This window comes from Lithobates pipiens, unplaced genomic scaffold (assembly GCF_037356315.1).
Source record: "Lithobates pipiens isolate NorthernLeopardFrog02 unplaced genomic scaffold, aLitPip1_a1.2 Scaffold_1, whole genome shotgun sequence".
Classification (NCBI taxonomy): domain Eukaryota; kingdom Metazoa; phylum Chordata; class Amphibia; order Anura; family Ranidae; genus Lithobates; species Lithobates pipiens.
The window spans coordinates 210,512,275-210,537,151 of NW_027507685.1; the positions used below are offsets into that span (position 1 = coordinate 210,512,275).

General features: G+C 43.1%; 1 protein-coding gene across 1 annotated transcript in view; it reads left to right on the forward strand.

Annotated features, from left to right (window-relative positions):
- Nucleotides 1-19,679: 19,679 nt before the first annotated feature.
- The window catches only part of LOC143982596 (cytochrome P450 2H2-like), a 107,976-nt gene continuing 102,778 nt past the window's right edge, over nucleotides 19,680-24,877 (forward strand). The window contains exon 1 of the mRNA XM_077481468.1: nucleotides 19,680-19,953. Coding sequence (XP_077337594.1) covers nucleotides 19,774-19,953 — 180 coding nt within the window. The 5' untranslated portion in view covers nucleotides 19,680-19,773. The remainder of the gene's footprint in view (nucleotides 19,954-24,877) is intronic.

A 24,877-nucleotide genomic window follows, 5' to 3' on the forward strand; every position in this document is an offset into this window, starting at 1 on the left:
CTAGGTAACTCTGCTGGCAGCTGGGAAGGATGCAGGAAAGGGTTCAGTGTTGTTGGAGCTTGTTCTGCCACCACGCCTCCAAAAATCTGGTGTTGATTCTGCCACAGCTCTCTGCTCCACCCCCTCCTCTTCTTCTTCCTCTATGGCCTCTTCTGCAGAATTGTCCTCTGAATCAGCAGTGCTCAGTAAGCATGCAAGGGGCTACGCAAGCAGTCAGGCTAAAAGATGACATGCAGTGCTTCAGTTGGTCTGCCTAGGGGGCAGGAGCCACACTGGGGCAGATATTCTGTCAGCTCTGTAGTGGCAGGCTCAGAGGTGGTTGATGCCACGGCAGCTTGAGACAGGAAAGGTTGTATGCGATAATGGCATCAACCTTCTCTCCACCCTCCAACAGGGACACTTGAGCCATGTTTCATGTTTGGCATATGTCCTGAATTTGGTGCTGAAGCATTTCTTGGCCAGGTACCCAGGCTTACAAGATCTCCTGAGGCAGGCCAGAATAGTTTGTGGTCATTTCCGCAGGTCATACAATGCCAGTGTTCAGCTGGCTGACATTCAAAGAGAATGTAACCTGCCCACCAGCCTCATTTGTGACATGCTCACTAGGTGGAACTCAACATTGCAATGCTGCAGTGGCTGTACACACAGCAGAGTGCCATCAATGAGTACCTGTGCAGGTATGACACCAGGACAGGGTCAGGGGAGCTTGGCTTCTTTTCACCACACCAGTGGGTACTGATAAAGCATGCATGCATGAACTGTCCCGTCACCATTTGAGGATGCCACAAGGATGATTTGCAACAACAATGCATGCATCAGTGACACTGTTCCGCTAGTCTTCATGCTGGAGCACACGCTTTGTGGAATCATGGACAGGGCACTTGAGGCAGAACAGCGGGAGGAAGAGGAGGACTTCCTTTCCTCTCAAGGTCCCCTTTATGCAGATAGCATTCCTGCGGAGGCTTGTGTCAGCATGGATATAGAGGATAACGGGCAGCAGTCTTCAAGGTATGGTTTTCAGTCCCCAGAAACCCAAGGAGTTGTACGTGGCTGGGAGGAGGTAGTTACGAATAATGTCAGAATCGAATGCCTCTGCAAACTTACACTGCATGGCCACCCTGATAATGCAAAGCCTGCAAAAGGACCCTAGGATTCGTGGTATCAAGGAGAGGGATCATTACTGGCTGGTAACCCTTCTTGATCCACATTACAAGGGTAACGTTGCAGAACTTATCCTACCTCCGCGGGGAGCAGAGGATGAAACATCTTCAGGAAGCCTTGAAGAAAAGTTTGTTTAAAACATTTCCAGATCCTGGGAGGTTACCATTTCCTGGTGCTGGACAACATGTTTTTGAGGCTTCATTTGGTCAGAGAAAGAGCTGTGGAGAAGGTGGCCGGCTGACTGATGCCTTTAAAAAAAAATGTCAGTCCTCAACACCAAAGTCTGATAGGTTCAAGCAACCAACACCAGTGTCTGCATTATATGGTGCAGGAATATTTCTGGGCAAGAGCAGACTTGGAGACCTTTAAAACAGAGAATCCACTGGGTTACTGGGTCTTGAGGATGGACAACTGGCCAGAACTTGCGCAATATGCAATCGAGCTACTGGCTTGTCCTGCATCCAGTGTGCTTTCTGAACGCACATTCAGTGCTGCTGGAGGGTTTGTAACAGACTCCATCAATAGGCTCAAATTTATAAAAATGAATCAGTCCTGGCTCAGCAGCTATCAAGCCCCTGATGCTGATGTAACTGATTGAATTTGCTATGGATCTGGGATTCCTTGAAGACTGCCTATGCTACCTAGCCTATTCCTTCTGAACCTTGATGATGCTAGTTTCCAACAATATTTTTGGTTTAGGGCACCGCCAAAACCAAAGACCCAATTTTTCTGCACCTGTTTGACTGGGGTATATAAATACAATTTTTAAAATAATATTTAACAGCAGGGCCTGTTCCTGCACCCAACAAGAGTAACTGTGAGGGGTTACAGTATTCCGGAACCACCAAAACCAAAGGCCCAATTTTTCTGTGTCTGTTTAAGAGGGGCATGTAATTACAATTTTTAAAATAATATTTAACAGCAGGGCCCATTCCTTTGCCCAACAAGAGTAACTGTGAGGAGGAGTTACAATGTTCTGGCACGACCAACACCTAAGGCCCAATTTTTCTGCAGAGTATATAGTGAAGTTTGTATAGTATATATACTGCAGTTCAGAGTATATAGGGCAGTCAGTGTAGTATATATAATATAGTGCAAGGTATATAGTGCACTGTACAAATATAATATAGTGTTGTGAAGTGGTTAAAGGTAACCTTATGACAGACTTAACAAGAAAATGGCATGCCCCCCCCCCACTCCATACCAGGCCCTTTTGGGTCTGGTATAGATTTTAAGGGGAGCCCCATGCCAAAATGTAAAAAGTAAATGGCATGGGGTCCCCCCTAATCCATACCAGGCCCTTTGGGTCTGAAATAAATTTTAAGGGGAACTCCAAGCCCCATTTTTTTTTAAAACTGGCATGGGGTCCCCCCAAAATCCATACCAGACCCTTATCGGAGCAAGCAGTCTGCCAGGCCAGGATGGGAGAAGCGCCTCCCCTTCTGAACCATACTAGGCCGCTTGCCCTCAAAATGAGGAGGGTGCTTTGGGGTCCCCCCCAAAGCACCTTGTCCCCATGTTGATGTGGATAAGAACCTCGTCCCCACCACCCTGGCCATTGGTTGTCGGAGTATGCGAGCAGGAGGCTTATCAGAATCTGGATGTCCCCTTTAACAAGGGAGGCCCCAGATCCAGCACCTAGAGGCGATTCAGTTCGCATTGTGCGCTATACAAGTGTTTCATTCATTCATTCATTCATTCATCCCACCCCCCATGTGAATGGGTAGGGGTACATAGTCCCTATACACTTTTTATGGCATTAACTCACATATAAGCCTTTAAAACGAACACTTTTGATTTTTCACATTCGTGTCCCATAAACTTTAAATGGTGTTTGCATACATTTTTGGTCTGTTTGCATGTTCTGGTGTTCGGCTCATCCCTAGTGTATAATTTTGTTATTAAGAGGTGGAAAAAGTGTTGTGTATTAATGATTGACAAATAACTAGACATATATATATTTAGTTTCCGAATTTCAACTTTGTCCAAAAAATAAATTTATTTAGTTACTCCCAAAATTCGTTTTTATTCATTTAGTTTTGTTAAAAAAATGTATTTGTCTGAAAATCCAAAATAATTAATAATAATGACAAATCTGTCATTGAAGGCTTATGGTGTCTGTCGAATGTTCTATGAAGATTCGACGGAGCAGCTAAAGTGTACGACACCACAATCATATATTTCCGGTCGAATGTTCCGCCTACAAGCTATAGTAGATTTTTATTGTTGTATGACACTAGTAATAATTATATTTATTAACTATTATTACTAGTCAACCTACATTAGAATTCTTCTATAGCCTATGTGCGGAGGATTTGATCATAAATGTCCACTCGCAGCGACTGCTTCATCGAATCTTCATGTCAAATTTTTTTCTCTCTATGTCGAATAATCTTGGACTAATAGAGTTAGGTTACGCACATTCAACCTTTTTTGCTTATGTTGGATCTTTCTGTTTTTGGATTCTGCACGTTCGTTAGCGTTTGTTAAAACGATAACGAAAATACCCGAAATTCGAAAGAAAATGCATTCGGACAAAAACAAATGTACATGTCTACAAAAAACCATAATTACCCATATTGGTTGCTACAGTAAACATTTGGACACCTATGCTGCTCCATCAGCACTTTATTGTTCAGAGTTTGAGTCTGCAGGTTGAGTCATTTTATGGAAGGCGGAGAAAACAGCTGATTATTCATTGTGTTTTGGACATATTTGTACAGTGAGTGTACTTTATACCTGATAGGAGAGATCATCCCAGTTTAGGTCATCTGAGTTTAAGTTAGACATGTTAAAGGGAATTTACAGCCATTTCAAACATTTTTTTACATTGTAAAAGAAATAAATGTCACATAAATTATAATATAGTGTTATAAAGCCTTGTTTCCAGTGGCGTAACTAGAACCTCCAGGGCCCCGGTGCAAGAAACCATGGAGGGCCCCCCTGACCTCCAGCCAGGGCTCTTCCCACTGATCCCAGGGGTAGCAGGACCTGGATAGCAGGGGGAACAAATCCCCTCCATTTTCCTCCTGCAGTCACTTAATGCCCATCAGAGAGACAGGAGGAGAAGCAGACTTTTAGTGACCACAGTAGAAAAATTGAGGGGATTTGTTCCTCTAAATGCCCCCTGCCCCCATCCAGGTGTTCATGGGCAATTGTGACCCCTGTAGTTACGCCCCTGGGATGAGTGGCAGTGGTGGTAGTGGGATTATTGACAGCAGTGGTGGTTGAGGAGGGATAGGATCAGTGGCATCCGTGGTGGGGGATGGGATGAGTGGCAGAGGTGGGGAGGATGGAATCAGTGGCAGCGGTGGTGGTTTGGTGGGGATGGGATCAGTAGTAGTGGTGGTGGTGGGGGAATGGGATGAGTGTCAGTGGTGAGGGGGGGTGGGATCAGTGGCAAAGGGTTGTGGTTGGGGGGTGGGATCAGTGATAGGGGGGTTGAATGGGATGAATGGCAGATGTGGAGGTGGGAATGAGATCAGTGGAAAGGGTGATGGTTGGGGGGGTGGAGGGGGATGGAATGGGATGAGTGGCAGTGGTGGTGGGAGGATGGGATCTGTGGTGAGGGTGGTCGTTGGGGGGGTGGGATGGGATGAGTGGTGGGGAGGGGAATGGTATCAGTGGCAAGGATGGTGGTTGCAGGATGGGATCAGTGGCAGCAGCGGTCATGGTGGGGTGGATCAGTGACAGTAGTGGTCATCATGGGGTGGATCAGTGGTTGTGGTGGTTTGGGGGGTATTAGTGGTGGTGGTGGGGGGGACGGGGAATCAGTGGCAGTTGTGGTGGTGTGTGGGGGTATCATTGGCAGTTGTGGTGGTGTGTGGGGGTATCAGTGGCAGTTGTGGTGGTGTGGGGGGTATCGGTGGCAGTTGTGGTGGTGTGTGGGGGTATCAGTGGTGGTGTGGGGGGTATCGTGGCAGTGGTGGTGGTGTGTGGGGGTATCAGTGGCAGCAGTGGTGGTGTGGGGGTATCAGTGGCAGTAGTGGTGGTGTGGGGGTATCAGTGGCAGCAGTGGAGGGGGTATCAGTGCAGCAGTGGTGGTCCGGGGGGTATCAGTGGCAGCAGTGGTGGTGCGGGGGGTATCAGTGGCAGCAGTGGTGGTCCGGGGGGTATCAGTGGCAGCAGTGGTGGTGCGGGGGTATCAGTGGCAGCAGTGGAGGGGGTATCAGTGGCAGTAGTGGTGGTGCGGGGGGTATCAGTGGCAGCAGTGGTGGTCCGGGGGGTATCAGTGGCAGCAGTGGTGGTGCGGGGGGTATCAGTGGCAGCAGTGGTGGTGCGGGGGGTATCAGTGGCAGCAGTGGTGGTGCGGGGGGTATCAGTGGCAGTAGTGGTGTGGAGGGGGTATCGGTGGCAGTAGTGGTGTGGAGGGGTATCGGTGGCAGTAGTGGTGTGGAGGGGTATCGGTGGCAGTAGTGGTGTGGAGGGGGTATCGGTGGCAGTAGTGGTGTGGAGGGGTATCGGTGGCAGTAGTGGTGTGGAGGGGTATCGGTGGCAGTAGTGGTGTGGAGGGGGTATCGGTGGCAGTAGTGGTGTGGAGGGGTATCGGTGGCAGTAGTGGTGTGGAGGGGTATCGGTGGCAGTAGTGGTGTGGAGGGGGTATCGGTGGCAGTAGTGGTGTGGAGGGGGTATCAGTGGCAGTGTTGTTATTAAGTGATGGTGCCACTCACTTGCAGATCACTTCGTTCCTCCTCCTTGCTCGGTCTTGCTTGGGCGAGCAGAGAGGCTGGGCAGAGCCTGTGAGTGAAGGTGTGGCCGGAGAAGAGAAGATGGGCGGAGACTGTGAGTGTAGGTGTGGCCGGAGAAGAGAAGATGGGCGGGGACTGTGAGTGAAGGTGTGGCCGGAGAAGAGAAGATGGGCGGAGACTGTGAGTGAAGGTGTGGCCGGAGAAGAGAAGATGGGCGGAGACTGTGCGGGCAGAGAGGATGGGCGAAGCGGACGGGGACTGTCCCCGTGGTGCTGGAGCAGAGGATGGGAGGGGAGGATGGGCGGAGCAGCTGGAAAGGGTGGGCGGAGCTTACCGGGACTCCGTGTAAATTACTATCTCCCGGGCGGCAGCGGGCCCCCCCACAGTGGCGGAACTCAAGGGCCCAGTCGCAAATGCGACTGGTGCGACCGTGATAATTCCGCCACTGCTTGTTTCTTTGTACGGTACTTTGTAATAATCATGTTCTTCACTGCAATATACCTACCTTAAATTGTATCAAAAATTATATATACGGTTTTGCAGTTACCAAGTCCTTAGATGTGATTTCTGCAATGGTTTTCTTGTTTCACTTTTCCCTTTATTTTCACCTGGTGGTCCTGCCATTAGCATACTTCCTGTCCTAGGTTGACAACACTCACTGAGTGCTGGCTCATACTTGTGGAATTTCTGATGTGACTTGAGTTGCACAGAGTCACATGACAAGGGAACTCACATTATTTTGAATGGTGCCCGTTCACTGTTGGTTGAGTATTAACATGATAGACTGGAAGACTCTTGAATACAGGAAATAACTTTACTTGCATGGAGGATAGTAAAACATATCTTAACAGCATGGAAACAGAAACACAACTGAACTACTGAGGAAAATACTTCCTCTCATTGCATCAGTATCCATTAATCCTTTAATTGTTCAGTATCCTTTAAGAAAAACTTTCCATCGATGGCCAGTGAGCATACATGCCCCAGCATACAACTGGAATTTCACCCCCTGGTTATCTTAACACATGGACACCCCTGGGCATTTCTCAGGGGCCCCAGGTGCTTGGGGGGCCCCATGATAATCGATAGGCTGACAGAAGGTGTGACAGCAGCATCACTCACTACTCCAGTCAGCTAGAAGGAGAAGCACAGCAGTGCCGCCTATTCTTGAACAGTGCGGCCAGGAAGAGGAAGACAGCTGCTAGTTTTTGTGATTTTCTAGTAGAGCCTTGACAGCTAACTGTCTTTAAATACTAAACTACAAAGTTGAAGCAGGCAGTGGTGTAAATGGTGTTTAATATGCTTCAGTTTGTAAATGAGCAAGAGCCTCTGCAAAGAGCACTCCCTGTTCATTCATCTGCAGTGCAGTTGAGGCTTCAGAGACAGTGATAGAGGACTGTGTCCTGAGTCCCTTTCTCTGTCTCAAAAATGAGACATCAGAGATCTGTTCAGGCCCCTAATATTTCACCAAAGATAACGATACACACATCACTAGTGTATAGTGATGTATGTATAGTTATTTTTGTGTATTTTTAGTAAAAATATAATTTTGATATTTTCAGGGGGAGGGGCTCTGTCGGGTAGGATGTATATGATTTCTAACAGCAGTCCTAGGTCCATGTGTGCACACCTTTACTTGAATATGGTTTCTTATAAAACAGTATATTACAGCGGGTAAAATAAGTATTAAACACATCACCATTTTTCTAGGTAAAACATTTCTGAGGCTCGGTTCAAACAGGGGCAACCCGACTTACAGCACGAATTTGCACGGTGATTTGGAGGCGAATTCAGCGTGACTTCAGCGTGACTTCAGCGTGACTTAGCGCAATATGAGGCAAAAAGGAAGTTCTGGACAGCCACACTCCGGAATATTATTATTATTATTCACGATTTATATAGCGCCAACAGTTTCGGGCCCTTCCGGGGGAGGAGTCTGTAATGGTGCATGTCTGCATCTAGCGTCCAGGACCTCCATGGCCTCCACCGCATGGACATCGCCGCCGATTGCGGCAACCCGATGATCTCCCCCTTCCGACCTGTCCCCCTGGCTGCCTCTCTCTGCAAGCATCTCTCCTACCTTCCCCCTTCGTTCCGTCCCCACGGACCGGGACGCACGACAACGGGCTGAGCGGCTCCCTCGGTGAAGACTTGGACCCCCCAGTGAGGCTTTGGTGATCCCCTCGTAAGAGCGCTCGCACACCGGAGTGGTTGATCTATTGGCTCTGCGGGCAGTGTAAGGCTGCGCTCGACAATTTTTGGTAAGCCTCGGAAAGGTATGCTCAGAGTTCCGGACGCCATCTACTGGACAAAGTAAGACACTGCTTGTAGTATACATAAGAGTGTATTGTGCTTTGGAAAAAAAAAAAAAAAAAAAGCCTGTGTTTGCAGAATTTTGGATAGAGCTCAACAAGAAGATAGAGCCTTACTCTGAAAAAAAAAATGGGGTAAGTGGATACATTAATAAGCATTAAAGTACTCCGAACTGTATTTTTTTGTCAAGTAATCGGACTGAGTGGTAAAACAGCAAGAGCAGCATTAGCAAACAATAAGGAACATACTTTTTCTGTGGGGTATATGTATTGGTAGGTAACTAAAGCGGTAGAGTAAAAGTAAGCGAGTTACCTCAATAAAAAGAAATTTGGTATACCACGTGATCCTGCTTGATCAAAAATAAAACAAAAATATCAGAGCGGAAAAACGAATATGAAGAGGCTGAATTGAGGGTTAATTTGGGTTATACCGAAGGTGACGCAAAAACACAGCGATAATAAGAAACTTTAAAACTATATCGCAGTGGATAAGGATGATCGCTGATACCCGTGGACATTAAATAAAATACAAAAAAGGATAAGAAGGGGGAAGAGGCACATCTGTTAATAGCAATAGAGGCGATTAACTAAAGTTGTGCTAGATGAAGGGTAAAACAGCAAAAGCAGGGGCCACCCCAAAATCCCCACGTCGGAGCTTAGTCGCCAGCCCAGGTGCTATGAACAAATATGTTACACAGACGGCAATCACAGAGAAACAACAGGCTGAAAAGCCTCAGTCCCAATATTTAAAAACCCAACAGACAGAAAGTACCGAAAAAAGGGAAAGAGAAAAGAGCAGAAAAGACAAAAGAAAACTTTAAACACAAAATATTTCCGCACAAGACATGGTTGAATTACCTGACGTTCCACTAGAGGAAGGAACAGGCTTAATAACAGAACCTGATCAAAGTGTCGAATTTTTAACATCTCAACAGACACAACAAGAAAATCTTCAAGTATTACCCACGAAAAGTGAGATAATCTCTATGTTTGCAGCTCTGGAAAATACTATGAAAGTAGAAATGGAAAGATTACATCAGAATCTAGGCCATATACTTAAAAGGATGGTAGAGGTGGAAAAAAAAGTGGAAAAAGACACGATTACAATAAAGAATTTGGAAGCGGAAATACAAAGTTTAAAAATGACACAGCAAGATCAAGCATTTCAGATCGAAAATCAAGAAAATAGACACAGAAGAAAAAACCTAAGAATACGAGGGGTCCCAGACGCACAACAACGAGAAGATCTAACGGTTATAATTAAGAAGATTTGTAATCCCTTAATGAACAAAGAAAGTTCTAATGAGATAAAAATAGAAACGGTGCATAGAGTAAGGAAACCTAAAGGCCTTCCACAAGAAACGCCACGAGACATTATAGTGCGATTCCAAAATGAAGAAGATAAATACCAAATATGGAAGAATATTAGATCAAAAGCACCACTAAGATACGAAGGAAATCCTATTCAGATATTTCAAGACATCTCCCTGGAAACTTTGAAGAGAAGAAGAGCCCTTAAACCGTTACTGACAATTCTTGTTGAGAACGAAGCGCAATATAATTGGGGCTTTCCTGCAAGTTTAATAGGGAGAAAGGATGGCCGCACAGCAAGATTAAGATTTTTAGAAGAAACCGCAGAATTTTGTGGAAAACTGGGGATCCCAGTTCCGGGGGGAGGGGAGGAGGTGAGGGGAGGGAATAGACATGAAAATTAGTCCCCCCTCTTCTGATGAGGAGATGGAGGGAGATGTGAAAGATAGTCATAAATAAGTGAGGGGGGGAGTTATACTCCCAGTAGGGCGGGACGTTTTTCTATCTGGTCGAGAAGGGGGGGGGGTGCGGTGGGGGTAGGGGAGTCCTTTGTACGTGGATTAACCACCCCGCCAAGAAAGACGGGATGGGCGATCGCACCTTTGAGCAGAATTCCACCCTAGGGTCAAGGGATAACTGGAACGAGGACGTTCCAGATATAAGGTCCCGGACCAGTGGGTCAAATATACATCTAACGGGGGGATGGGGTGGGGGGTGGGACGGGAGGGTAAAGGGGGAAGGGGAGGTAGGTGGAGGGAGGGGGGGGGGGAGGTTAATTCTGTTGACAAGAACCCATTGCTCCTACTAAAAAAGGATAGAAAAAATTTTAAACACGTATAATGCCGGAAATCAAAATAATAACATATAATGTCAGAGGAATGAATTCTCCAAAAAAAAGGTACAAAATACTAAGGGAGCTGGAGGGCTTTTCAGCAGACATTGTGTTTTTACAAGAAACACATTTGGCTCTAGATCTAAGTCTCAGATTAAACACACAGAATTTTCCAACGTGGTATTACGCAGACACCCCAATTAGGGGCTCTAGGGGAGTGGCAATTGGGATCTCTAAAAATGTCAATTGGAAAGTAGAAGATATAAAAAAGGATCCACAGGGGAGGTATTTATTCGTAAAAGGATTAATAGAAAGAGACAGATACACATTAGTAAATATATACTGTCCCAATAAAGGCCCAAAGAAACATCTAAATAAAATGCTGAATATTTTAGAAACATGCAAACAGGGCCATATAATTCTTGGAGGGGACCTAAATTTCGCCATGGATCCGTATATAGACAGCACTTCACTGGGCATGGTATACGAAATCAAACAACATAGAACCCTGAAAAAGAAGATGCTGCAGCATCAATTAACGGACACTTGGCGAATATTTAACTTAAGGAAAAAGGATTACACATACTATTCTACAGTACACGATATGTATGTTAGGTTGGACTATATATTTGTAGACCACGAACTACTAGAAAATATATTAGAAGTTAAAATAGGACCTATAACCCTCTCGGATCACGCACCGGTAATAATGAAACTAAAAGATCTAGGAAGAGAACATAGTAAGGGGTTATGGAGACTAAATGAGTCCCTTCTGGAAGACGCGGAAACTGAAAGCATTATTAAATTTGAAATCGAACAATATTTTCTAGCCAATGACTCAGAGGAGATCCCAAGGGCTACACTCTGGGAGGCCCACAAAGCCCTAATCAGGGGGAAATTAATATCCATAGGATCTTGGGTAAAAAAAGAGAGTGAAAAGAAGCTAAACGAGTTAAAAAAAGAACTTCACTTATTAGAACAAAAACACAAGGGTCAACTCGATAAAAACATATATAAAGAAATAATACAGAAACGTACGCAACTAAACAATAGATTAGAGCAAGAAGCAAGAAAAACCTATAAGCACGTAGCTAAAGAAAGATACATGTGGGGTAATAAACCTGGGAAACAATTGTCCAGAATAGTAAAGGACAAAAAAGCTATGAATTATATTGAAAAAATCAAAAACGCAAATGGTGAAATAAAATATAGAACATCAGAAATAGCTAACGCGTTTAAAACATATTAGAGCTCCCTATACTCAATCAGGAACAAGGAGACTGAAAGTCAGAAGGAGACCAGGAAAATTAAAATACAAGAATACCTGAGGGAAGCAGATCTACCAAAGATAACCCCCGAATTGTCCAATAGCCTAGAGGCCCCAATCACTCCAGAGGAAATTGAGTATGCAATAAAGACCATGCCCAACGGGAAAAGCCCAGGACCAGATGGTTTTACCATCAGGTATTATAAAAAATTCAAACAGTTGTTGGTCCCACAGTAATGTAAACTCTGGAACAAGTTGGCAGAGGAGGAGCTCCCGAGGAAAGAATCACTCTTAGCTAACATCATATTAATTCCAAAACCAGGTAAAGATCCTTCGAGCTGCTCTAATTACCGTCCAATTGCACTCTTGAATACAGATATTAAATTGTATGCAAAAGTGTTGGCAACGAGGATAAAAAATCTACTCCCAGAATTGATTAATGAAGACCAAGCAGGATTCGTACCAGGGAGGGAAGGTCGTGATAACAGTCTGTTATTAATGGGGAAAGACAAGGAAATCTACCCTCCAATGATCTTGGTCTCGATCGACGCAGAAAAAGCTTTTGACCGAGTCGATTGGAGCTTTATAATGGAAACATTAAAGTTAACGGGACTAGGCCCAAAAATGTTAAAATGGGTAAACAATCTATATACGTATCCATCAGCCAGAGTGGGGGTAAATGGGAGTATGTCGTCCGCGTTTGATATGCAGAATGGTACAAGACAGGGGTGTCCCCTTTCGCCATTGCTATATGTGTTAGCTCTGGAACCCTTACTTGCAAAGATTCGCAACAACCCAGTTATCGAAGGAATAAGATTGGGGGGGGAGGAACATAAAGTGGCGGCATACGCGGACGACATACTCCTATACTTGATCAACCCCCAAACATCCCTATCAGGTATGATGAAGGAGATCAGAGACTACGGAGCCCTATCTACTTTCAAAATAAACCCAATTAAAACCGTTATCCTGAATATCGGATTAGATCTATATGAAGAAGAAAAGATACGGTATAAATTCCCGTTCACATGGGAAAAAAAAGAAATCACATATTTAGGGATCAAAATAACAAAAACAATCCGGGGGCTATATCAAGCTAATTTCATCCCGTTGATAAACGAAGTCAAAGCGCTATTAACGAAGATGAACAAAGGAAAAATATCTTGGATGGGTAGGGTCAATGTGCTGAAGATGGTGGTATTACCAAAAATTATATACAAAATGCAAATGCTTCCGATAAACATCCCAATAGGTTTTTTCAATATATTAAGATCATTATTTTCAAAATTTATTTGGCTAAACAAAAAACCCAGGATAAAATTTAATTTATTAACCAGGAAAAAAAATAGGGGAGGAATGGCACTACCAGACATTCACAGATATTATTTAGCAATCATTTACACGAGATTGGTCGAATGGACAAATCAAAACACGAAAAAAAAATGGGCAAAAATGGAGGAGATATTGATCGGGTCACAATTAAAAAAAAATATATGGATTCCACCAAAATTTAGAGCAATTAGTAGTAGGATGCACGATATCACTTTAACGGCACTAAAAAAATGGGACACCACACAGCGCAAAAACAAATGGCAATATAATTCACCATTATTCCCTCTGGAGGGAACGAGTTTTTTTATACCAGGTCACGACACATCACTAGGGAATCGATTGAGGGATTTACAATTAAAAGACATCACAAGGGAGGGGAAGTTAATGTCAAAACAAGATTTAATGAGGAAGCATAATTGGCAAATATTGAATGATTGGGAATACCTCCAGATTCAGCACTTCTTTAACTCCATCCCAAAACCGATAAGAAATGAAAAAAGGTTAACAGTAATGGAAAAATTACGTACAAAGAAAAGAGTAGTTAACCACTTCCCACCCGGCCAATGTATATATACGGCGGGTGGGAGCCGCCTGCTCCTGATAGGACGTTCAGGAACGTCATTCAGGAGCAGCGGGATCGCGCGCGCCCGCGCAGCGGCGCGATCCCGATGTGCTCGTGTCACCCGGACACGGCACATCTCAGATCGGCAGGAGGGCTCTGTGATTGGCCCTCCTGATCACATGACGGCCGTGTCCAATCACGGCCGTCATGTGATGTAAACAAACAGCCGGTTGCTAGGCAATCGGCTCTCCTCTCCTCACACGGAAGTCACCGCTGAGAAGAGGAGAGCAGAACGCTGCAGCCGGCTGATGATCAGTGAGTATGGGCTGCTTTTCACAGCTTTTTACTCACTGATCATCAGTGTAGTGTAAACACACAACACACCACACAGTGAAAACACAGTCCCCACATATGTCCCCAAAACACACATGTCCCCAAAACATACATGTCCCCAAATAATAAAAACACATGTCCCTAATAATAAAAACATGTCCCCCACATATGTCCCACTAAAATCACATGTCCCAATGATTATCTGCACACATATGTACGTGATCACCTGCACACATATGTACATGATCATTTGCGTACATATGTCCGTGATCACACAAACCAATTATTATACACTTAACGGAATTTTTTTTACCAAAAACATGTAGCAGAATACATTTTGGCTTAAATTTATGACAAAATTTGATTTTATTGGATTTCTTTTCAAATAGAAAAAAGAAAATATTGTTTTTTTCCCAAATTTCCGCTTTTTTTGCGCTTATAGCGCAAAAAAAAAAAAACGGAGTCGTGAATAAATAACACCAAAATAAAGCTCTATTTGTGCGAACAAAATGATAACAATTTCATTTGGGTACAGTGTAGCATGACCGCGCAATTGTCACTGAAAGCGCTAGAGCGCTGAAAGCTGAAAATTGGGCTGGGAAGGAAGGGGGTGAAAGTGCCCTGTATTGAAGTGGTTAAACACTGTGTCTCACAGCTATACGACTGGTTATCGGAAATAGAAGGCCAAGGACAAATCCCATCTATAGTTAAATGGAAGAGGGACTTGGGTTATGAAGTCGATGAGACCCAAATGATTAACTCAGTATATTACTCTGTATCTGATATTAGATCAATTGAAGTAAATTATAAATGCCTAATGAGATGGCACTTAACACCAGATAAATTACATAGGATGGAACCATCCAACTCCAAGTTATGCTGGAGAGAATGTGGGAAACCGGGAACGATATTCCACTTCTGGTGGGAATGCCCAGTAATAAATCAATATTGGAGTAAAATTACAGTATATATAGAGAAAATAATAGGGCAAAAAATACCTTTAACCCCAGGGGTATGTTTGTTTTTAGGGGTAGATGTAAAAACGAGTAAGCACCTTAAAAGAAACATACAAAACTCATTAACACCTGTTTTACTCAATGCCGCAAAAGCTTTAATACCAAAAAACTGGTTACAGGTGAAACAACCCCTGATCAGGGACTGGATCCAAAGAATAGAATATATCAATAATATGGAATACCTAAGAAAAATGGAGGAAAATAATATGATAAAATACCGCAGAACGTGGGAAAAGTGGAGAATTTTCAAAAAGACGCAGCATTATACTCAAGCATTAATGGAATAAAGAGTAGTGGGTATGGGGAAGGTCAACAGATGGGGACAAGATGGAAGGGTGGGCGGGGAAAAACTAAACAAAACAAGGAGTCAAATAAAGAGATAAGGTAACAAGAATAAGTAGGCAACGATAACTAAGTAGATGTCAATTTTATTGTTGGTTCTTCTTTTTTTTTTTTTTTTCTCGATTTCCTCTTTATCTCTATATATGGATGGTTTTCTTTTTTTTTTAATGGAAAATATTAAACTGAATTAAGTTAATAAAGGAAGGAAAAAAAAAAAAAAAAAAAAAGAGATCGGGAAAAGAAAATGAAACTTTTGCCACAATGATGCTAAGAACACAGGATAAGATTCAGACAGTCAATCTGATTAGAATCCATAACTCTTACTGAGTGGTAAGAAAAAAAAAATATATATATATATATATATATAGCGCCAACAGTTTACGCAACGCTTTACATTGTATAGGGGGGGGCGTCAGGGGGAATATAGTGTTTATTTGTAAAAACAGATACAAGCCACAGCAAAAAAAAATGGGACAAGCAAGCTGACACGATTCACACTTAACAGTGCTTAGTCATAGCTGCCCTACCACCAAAAACAGTGCAATATATATACTAAAATGTTTCAAATATATGAATCCATGTGTAGTTTATTGAGTCTAATTACTCAATTAGATCTTCAATTGAAAGAAACCCTTGATTAACAAATGTGTTCAACGTGTGTGAGTTGGGGGAATAAACATGAATATGTGAAGTCAGTGCAAAGATGAAGCAAATGCTTTTATAATGAATTCAATTTAATTTAAACCAACTAAAATAAAGTGTCTAAATAACTTATTTTGTTTTAATCAATTATTCCAATGAACTGTGATCTGTAAATATGTCGAATAAATATGTGAACACCTGAATAGTTGGTGAATAAATGAAATGAAATGAAATAAAAATAGAATGTGATACGAATTAAACATTTGAATAAAATAAAATGAGTGACTATATGATAATAATAAATCTGTGTTAATGATAATAGTGACAAATATATATGTATATATATATATATATATATATATATATATATATATATATATATATATATATATATATATATATATATATAAAAAATATGTGTGCGTGTGTATATGTATATATACAGTGGTGTGAAAAAGTGTTTGCCCCCTTCCTCATTTCCTGTTCCTTTGCATGTTTGTCACACTTAAGTGTTTCGGAACATCAAACCAATTTAAACAATAGTCAAGGACAACACAAGTAAACACAAAATGCAATTTGTAAATGAAGGTGTTTATTATTAAAGGTGAAAAAAAATCCAAACCATCATGGCCCTGTGTGAAAAAGTGATTGCCCCCTAAACCTAATAACTGGCTGGGCCACCCTTAGCAGCAACAACTGCAACCAAGCGTTTGCAATAACGTGCAATGAGGCTTTTACAGCGTCCTGGAGGAATTTTGGCCCACTCATCTTTGCAGAATTGTCCTAATTCAGTTACATTAGAGGGTTTTCGAGCATGAACGGCCTTTTTAAGGTCATACCACAACATCTCAATAGGATTCAGGTCAGGACTTTGGCTAGGCCACTCCAAAGTCTTCATTTTGTTTTTCTTCAGCCATTCGGTGGTGGACTTGCTGGTGTGTTTAGGATCATTGTCCTGCTGCAGAACCCAAGTTCGTTTCAGCTTGAGTACACGAACAGATGGTCGGACATTCTCCTTCAGGATCTCTTGGTAGACAGCAGAATTCATAGTTCCTTTTATCACGGCAAGTCTTCCAGGTCCTGAAGCAGCAAAACAGCCCCAGACCATCACACTACCACCACCATATTTTACTGTTGGTATAATGTTCTTTTTATGAAATGCAGTGTTCCTTCTACGCCAGATATACTTGGACACACACCTTCCAAAGAGTTCCACTTTTGTCTCATCGGTCCACAGAATGTTGTCCCAAAAGTCTTGCGGATCATCAAGATGTGTTGTGGAGAAATTGAGACGAGCTTTGATGTTCTTTTTGCTCAGCGGTGGTTTTCTCCTTGGAACTCTGCCATGCAGGCCATTTTTGCCCAGTCTTTTCCTGATGGTGGAGGCATGAACACTGACCTTAACTGAGGCAAGTGAGGCCTGCAGTTCCTTGGACGTTGTTGTGGGGTCTTTTGTGACCTCTTGGATGAGTCGTCGCTGCGCTCTTGGGGTAATTTTGGGCGGCCGGCCACTCCTGGGAAGGTTCACCACTGTTCCATGTCTTCGCCATTTGTGGATAATGGCTCTCACTGTCGTTCGCTGGATTCCCAAAGCTTTGGAAATGGCTTTATACCCCTTTCCAGACTGATAGATCTCAATTACTTTCTTTCTCAATTGTTCCTGAATTTCTTTGGGTCTCGGCATGATGTGTAGCTTTTAAGGATCTTCTGGTGGACCTTACTGTGTCAAGCAGCTCCTATTTAAGTGATGCCTTGATTGTGAACAGGTGTGGCAATAATCAGGCCTGGGTGTGGCTAGAGAAATTGAACTCAGGTGTGGACAACCACAGTTATAGTATGTTTTAACAAGGGGGGCAATCACTTTTTCACACAGGGCCATGATGGTTTGGATTTTTTTTCACCTTTAATAATAAACACCTTAATTTACAAATTGCATTTTGTGTTTACTTGTGTTGTCCTTGACTATTGTTTAAATTGGTTTGATGTTCCGAAACACTTAAGTGTGACAAACATGCAAAGGAACAGGAAATGAGGAAGGGGGCAAACACTTTTTCACACCACTGTATATATATATATGTATGTATATATATATATATATATATATATATATATATATATACTGTATATGTATGTATATATATATATATATATATATATATATATATATATATATATATATATATATATATATATATATATATATATATATATATATATATATATATATATATATATATATGTGTATATATATATATATATATATATATATATATATATATGTATGTATGTATGTATATATATATATATATATATATATATATATATATATATATATACACACACACACACACACACACACAGGCATTCCCCACTTTTAAGTACACAATGGGGTTTATTTACTAAAGCTAAAAAGGGCAAAATCAGGCTCATTTCTGTATAGAAACCAATGAAAGAGCAGGGGTTGTCTCTATGAAGCCATGGATGCATAGAGCAGGGGTTGGGAGCGAACATGCAAAATTGCCCGCAGAGCAATCAGCTTGCTATCAATGGCACTGGCCAAGGGGAAGGAGCCAGGGCTTTTCTGAGTAATATTATGTGGGTTTAGTCAATGAACTTGAGAAGGCTTTCGGTGAACTGTAATTCTGGGTTTCAGGTACACAATAGTTATGATAGAGACAAAATATTTGCTTAACCACTTTCAGACCGGACCAATTTGCTGGTCAAAGACCAGACCACTTTTTGCGATTCGGCACTGCGTCGCTTTAACTGACAATTGCGCGGTCGTGCGACGTGGCTCCCAAACAAAATTGACGTCCTTTTTTTCCCACAAATAGAGCTTTCTTTTGGTGGTATTTGATCACCCCTACGGTTTTAATTTTTTGCGCTATAAACAAAAATAGAGCGACAATTTTGAAAAAAACGCATTATTTTTTACTTTTTGTTATAATAAATATCCCCCAAAAATATATAAAAAAACATTTTTTTCCCTCAATTTAGGCCGATACGTATTCTTCTACATATTTTTGGTAAAAAAAATCGCAATAAGCGATTATTGATTGGTTTGCGCAAAAGTTATAGCGTTTACAAAATAGGGATAGTTTTATAGCATTTTTATTAATAATTTTTTATTATTTTTTTTTTACTAGTAATGGCGGCGATCTGCGATTTTTATTGTGACTGCGACATTGTCGGGGACCCATCGGACATTTTTGACACATTTTTGGGACCATTGTCATTTATACAGTAATCACTGCTATATAAATGCAGTGATTCCTGTGTAAATGACACTGGCAGTGAAAGGGTTAACCAGTGGGTGGCAGTGTAGGGGTTAAGTGTTCCTAGGGGTGTGTTACTAACTGTGGGGGGGTTGGGCTTTCATTTAGTGTACACTGATCTCTGCTCCAATCACATGGAGCAGAGATCATCGTCACTAGTTGCTAGGCAGAATGGGAAAATGTTGTTTATACAGCATTTCCTCCATTCGGCCGCTCCGTGAGACGATCGCGGGGATGCCCGCGGCGATCGAGTCCGCGGGTCCCGCGACCGGACTCACGGGGGTCCCGACCAGCGCGGGAGCGCGCCGCCGGCGGCGCGCTCCCGATGGCACGGCGGCAACGAATATTGGACGTACATGTACGCCAATATGCCTGCCCGTGCCATTCTGTCGACGTACATCGTCGTGCGCTGGTCGGGAAGTGGTTAAAATACCATCTTTTTTATGCAGGTTTACTCCTGGATAATACAACATGGAAAGTTTATTTCATAAATATCAAATTGGCATTGTTTTTAAAAATTAACAACATTAGTAATGATTAGCATAGCTTTACAATTGTGTTGCAATATGCCTGTAACTGAGTCAAACTCCAACACACCCCACTAGTCTTTAAATCATAGTTAGAACGCTGCCAAGCTTTTCCTCACAAAAGAAAACAGCAGTTCGTGGATTGTAGACAGTACAGAGAGATTATTGTCAGGATGGTGGTGACTATCTCCACAACACTTCTCATCGCTTCTGCGGTTACTCTCCTAATTTACCTCATTAAATGGTGGATGAATGTAAAGAAGAAAGACTTGCCACCAGGACCGACCCCTCTGCCACTTCTGGGGAATATTCTGCAGATTAGTACCACTGAAATGCCACAGTCTCTGGTGAAGGTAAGAATAATTATGCTGGATAATCTTAAACAATTCACTCTTCCTTTAATCCAGGAAGAAATCTCTCAAAATGTCCAAAAAGTACAACCTAAAGTGTTACCTTTTACAGGCTATGACTCACATAGTTATACCACAATGAAGGTGAAAACTCTAATGCCCCATACACATGATTGGAAATTCTGCAAGCAAAAGTCAGATGAGAGATCTTGGTCAGAAAATGCGACCGTGTGTATGCTCAATCGGACTTTTGCTGGTGGAATTCCCACCAGCAAAAGATTGAGAGCAGGTTCTCTATTTTTCGGTCGCAAAAAGTTCTGAATGGAAATCCGATTGTCTGTACAAATTCTGACGCGCAAAATTCCTACGCATGCTAGGAAACAATTCGACACACGCTCGGAAGCATTGAACTTCATTTTCTTGGCTCGTCGTAGTGTTGCGCGTCACCGCGTTCTTGGCGGTCAAAAGTTCAGAGATCTTTTGTGTGACCGTGTGTATGCAAGCCAAGCTTGAGCAGAATTCCGTCAGAAAAACCGTGCATTAAGCCCCATCCAAAATTATAGGATTTTCCAACAACAAAATCCATGTTTTTTTCCCGATGGATGTTGGCTCAAACTTGTCTTGCATGCACACGGTCACACAAATCTTGTCGGAAAGTCAGAACAGCAAGAATGCGGTGACGTACAACACGTACGACAAGCCTAGAAAAATGAAGTTCAATAGCCAGTGCGGCTCGTCTGCTTAATTCTGAGCATGTGTGGAACTTTGTACGTCGAAATTCTATACACACAATCAACATTTACGAGAACGGATTTTGTTGTCAGAAAATTTGAGAGCCAGATCTCAAATTTGTGTGTCGGAAAATTCTGATGGAAAATGTCTGATGGAGCCTACACATGGTCGGAATTTCCGACAACTAGCTCCCATTGAACATTTTCCATCAGAAAATCCGACCGTGTGTACAGGGCATAAGAATAAGCAGAAACTCCCGACCTCCTTTCTAGCGTCTGATCCGTCGGGTAAGGCAGGGGTAGCTATATTGATTGGTCGGCATTGCCCGTTACGGGTCACTTCGTCCCATTTAGACCCTCATGGAAGATTTATTATTCTGAAATGTTCCCTATTTGCTAAATCTCTCACCTTAGTTAATATCTATGCTCCCAACTCGGGTCAGCTTACCTTTTTGTCCTCAGTCTTTGACGTTCTAGACCGCTTTGCTCAACCGTTTATGATTTTAGGAGGTGATTTTAATATGACAATGTCGTCAGACAAGGATAGACACACTCTCTTCCCCTCTGCTTCCCCACCCCGAGCCACTCAATTGTCTAAATCATTTCGCAAGCTGATCAGGTCTAGAGGCTTGCTAGACATCTGGAGGATAAAACACCCTACTCACAAACAGTACACTTTTTTTTCTCATCCTCACAAGCTTTATTCAAGGCTAGATCACTTCTTTATCTCCTCGCCCTTGTTAACATCAGCAGTCTCCTCTGAAATCAACCCTATGACGTGGTCCGACCACTCTTCAGTCCACTTAGACGTCCACCTTTCATCTTCGTTTCCTAAGACCTGTCACTGGAGACTGAATGAGACATTTCTTCACTCTCCAGAAACGAAAAGTCTTTTGACAGATGGACTCACAGAATACTTCCAACTTAACACGGGCTCGGTCACGGGTCCCTCCACCCTGTGGGAGGCCCACAAGGCTGTTTTTCGCGGTCGGTGCATAGCGCTGGGATCCCGTCTTAAAAAGGACGCGGCATCCCAGCGCTTTGCCATTATGACCGATTTGCGCTTAGCAGAGAGACTGCTGTTGGCCTCCCCCACGGTGGACAGACTCCGAAAAGTCATTTCCCTGCGTAATCGGCTCAAATCCCTAGCAATGAGCAAAATAGACAAATCTCTTTTGTGGTCCAAACAGAAGTTTTATGAATTCTCAAACAAACCTCATAAGCTGCTGGTAAATAGGTTGAAACCACGTCCTTTTCAACCCTCTCCCGACTTTTTACGACAACCTGATGGTACACCTACTTATTGCCCCCTGACTATGTCACGGATCTTCGGAGACTTCTACCATAATTTATATAACTGTCTACAGAAAGACCCAAATTATGACTTTTCACAAGGGAGATTTGATCTCTTTTTTGAACACTTGAAATTGCCTAAACTCCTCCCCGACCATCTTGCAACCCTGAATTCGGCCATTTCACCCGACGAACTTGAAGCAGTAATTACACAACTCCCCAGCCAAAAAGCCCCGGGCCCCGACGGGTTACCCTATTCCTATTACAAAACTTTCCTACCTGTCCTGAGTCCCCACATGATCTCGCTCTATACTTCCCTACTTAAAGGTTCCACTCCACACGCCCAATTCCTACACGCTCATGTTTCGGTCATACCAAAACCTGGTAAAGATCCCTCCCTACCTGACAATTATAGGCCTATAGCGCTATTAAACTCAGACTATAAAATTTTTACAAAGATCCTGGCTAATAGGCTGACCCATATAATCCCTACACTCATCCATAGAGATCAAGTTGGCTTTGTACGCACTCGTCACGCAGGTGATAATACCAGACGCACAATAGACCTGATTGATTTATTGAACAAAACCTCCCGTCCAGCCCTTATTCTTAGTCTAGATGCTCAGAAGGCCTTCGACAGGCTTAGCTGGCCGTATATGTTTGCCACTCTTGCAAGATATGGTTTCACAGGCCCTTTTGTTTCAGCTCTTGAAGCCCTCTACTCCTGCCCCTCTTCCCAGGTCAAATTGGCATCCTACCTATCGTCTTCATTCCCTTTGAGCAATGGCACGAGACAGGGTTGCCCCCTGTCGCCTCTTCTTTTTATCCTCTGCCTCGAACCCCTGGCGGAGGCCATCCGCGTTCACCCAGACATTAGAGGGATATGCCTACGCCACAGGGAATATAAAATGTCCCTATTTGCAGACGACATCCTCCTGACATTGACCAATCCCCATATCTCACTTCCGAACTTGTTGTCCTTGCTGAAAGATTTTAGCTCCATATCAGGGTACAAGATTAACACCAGTAAAACTGAAGCTTTACCTTTACACATTCACTCTTCTGCTCTCACAATACTGCAAGACAACTATTCCTTTCACTGGTGCACAGACTCCATTAAGTACCTGGGGATTAACATTACTCCCTCCTATTCGACCTTATACTCGGCTAACTACCCCCCACTTTTTCGTGACATTGCTAGGCTTTTGAAGCAATGGGATTCGCTTCCCCTCTCACTTTTGGGTCGTATCAATGTCCTAAAAATTTCAGTGATGCCTAGACTCCTCTACCTTTTTGATACTCTTCCAATCCCAATCCCTATGTCCCAACTTAAGGCTGTCCAAAGAGCTTTTCTTAACTTCATTTGGCATTATCGAGCGCATAGGGTTGCAGGTTCGGTGATGTTGGCTCCTAAATGGCGTGGAGGTCTGGGAGCCCCAGATCTGATCAAATATTACTATGCTACACACCTTAAACCAGTTATTACCTGGTCATCCCGGAAAGCCCCCACAGTATGGGCTGAAATTGAGATGAGCATCACCAGGCCTGCACACATCTGTGCCATGCTTTGGGCAGACCTTAAAACCTCCATGGGTCCACTTCGTAGCATCTGTCTAGCCCCGATGCTGTTCTCCTTGGAAATCTGGAGGAAATGCCTAAAGTTGTTTCCTCTGGCTTCCCAATGCCCTCCTTTGCTAAACATACTGTTTAATCCAGATATCCCAGACAGCCTAGCATATGATAGAGTGATTCCTTGGTCTGAAGCTGGTTTGTTTCAACTCCGCAATATAGTGCATCCGCTCACCAGGAGGCTTCTATCATTCGCGGACTTGCAGAAACAGCACCAAATTCCCAAACAACTCTTCCACTCCTATCTGCAAATCAGACACTACTTTGCTTCTAAATCCCCCACTCTCTGTCTTGATAAGCCAACTCCATTTGAATTTTTATGTGCTCAGGGCCCATACCAGGCCCATTTAATCACTGACATTTATAGAATACTCCATGAATCGGTGCCCCTTACGGAATCTTCTCATTCATATATGCGTAAGTGGTCGCAAGTGTTAGAACATCCCATCCTACTCCCACAATGGCAGAGAATCTGGGAGGCCGTCTCTAAGACATCCCGCTGTGTGGAACAGAAGGAAACGGCTTACAAGATTCTGCTCTTTTGGTATAGAACGCCTGAAATTTTAAATAAATATGATCCCAAGACTCCTGCGATGTGCTGGAGATGTCGGGGAGATATAGGTTCCCATTTCCATATCTTCTGGGCATGCCCATTGATCCGTCCATTTTGGATTACAATACAATCCTTCGTCCAAGACTTGTTGGAGATTTCCCTCCCATTAGACCCTCTGTATTTCTTACTAGGGTTGCCGATTCCTGGACTCTCTAGACATGCTCAGAAGCTTGCCACCTTTATTTTGTTAGCAGCTAAGAGAGCTATCCCTACACGGTGGCTATCACGTTCCCCGCCCACTCTCCCCCAGGTCTTGCAGAACCTAGAACATATCGGCCGTATGGAAAAGCTTACAGCCATAGTCCATGACACTATGCCTAAGTTCTCAATGATTTGGGATCTGTGGTATCGCTCTAAACTATATACTGCTACTTAATATAGTTTTCTGAGTTTGGACCTCCTACGCTAAGTTTAAGGCTCAAATTGCACGTTCACACTGTTCTATGCCCTTCTAAAGGAATGAAGTTTCCACATTTCCTGCTCACTGTCCTATGCCTATTTGATTGTGACGATTGCTGTTTTGTACCACAAATAATTGTTAATTAATGTGAGGATATACAGAATGTGCTGAAATATCCTACCCCCCCCCCTCCTCTTTCTTCCCTCCCCTCTCCTCCCTCCCCTCTCCTCCCCCCCCCCCTCGCTGTTTCTGATTTGTTTT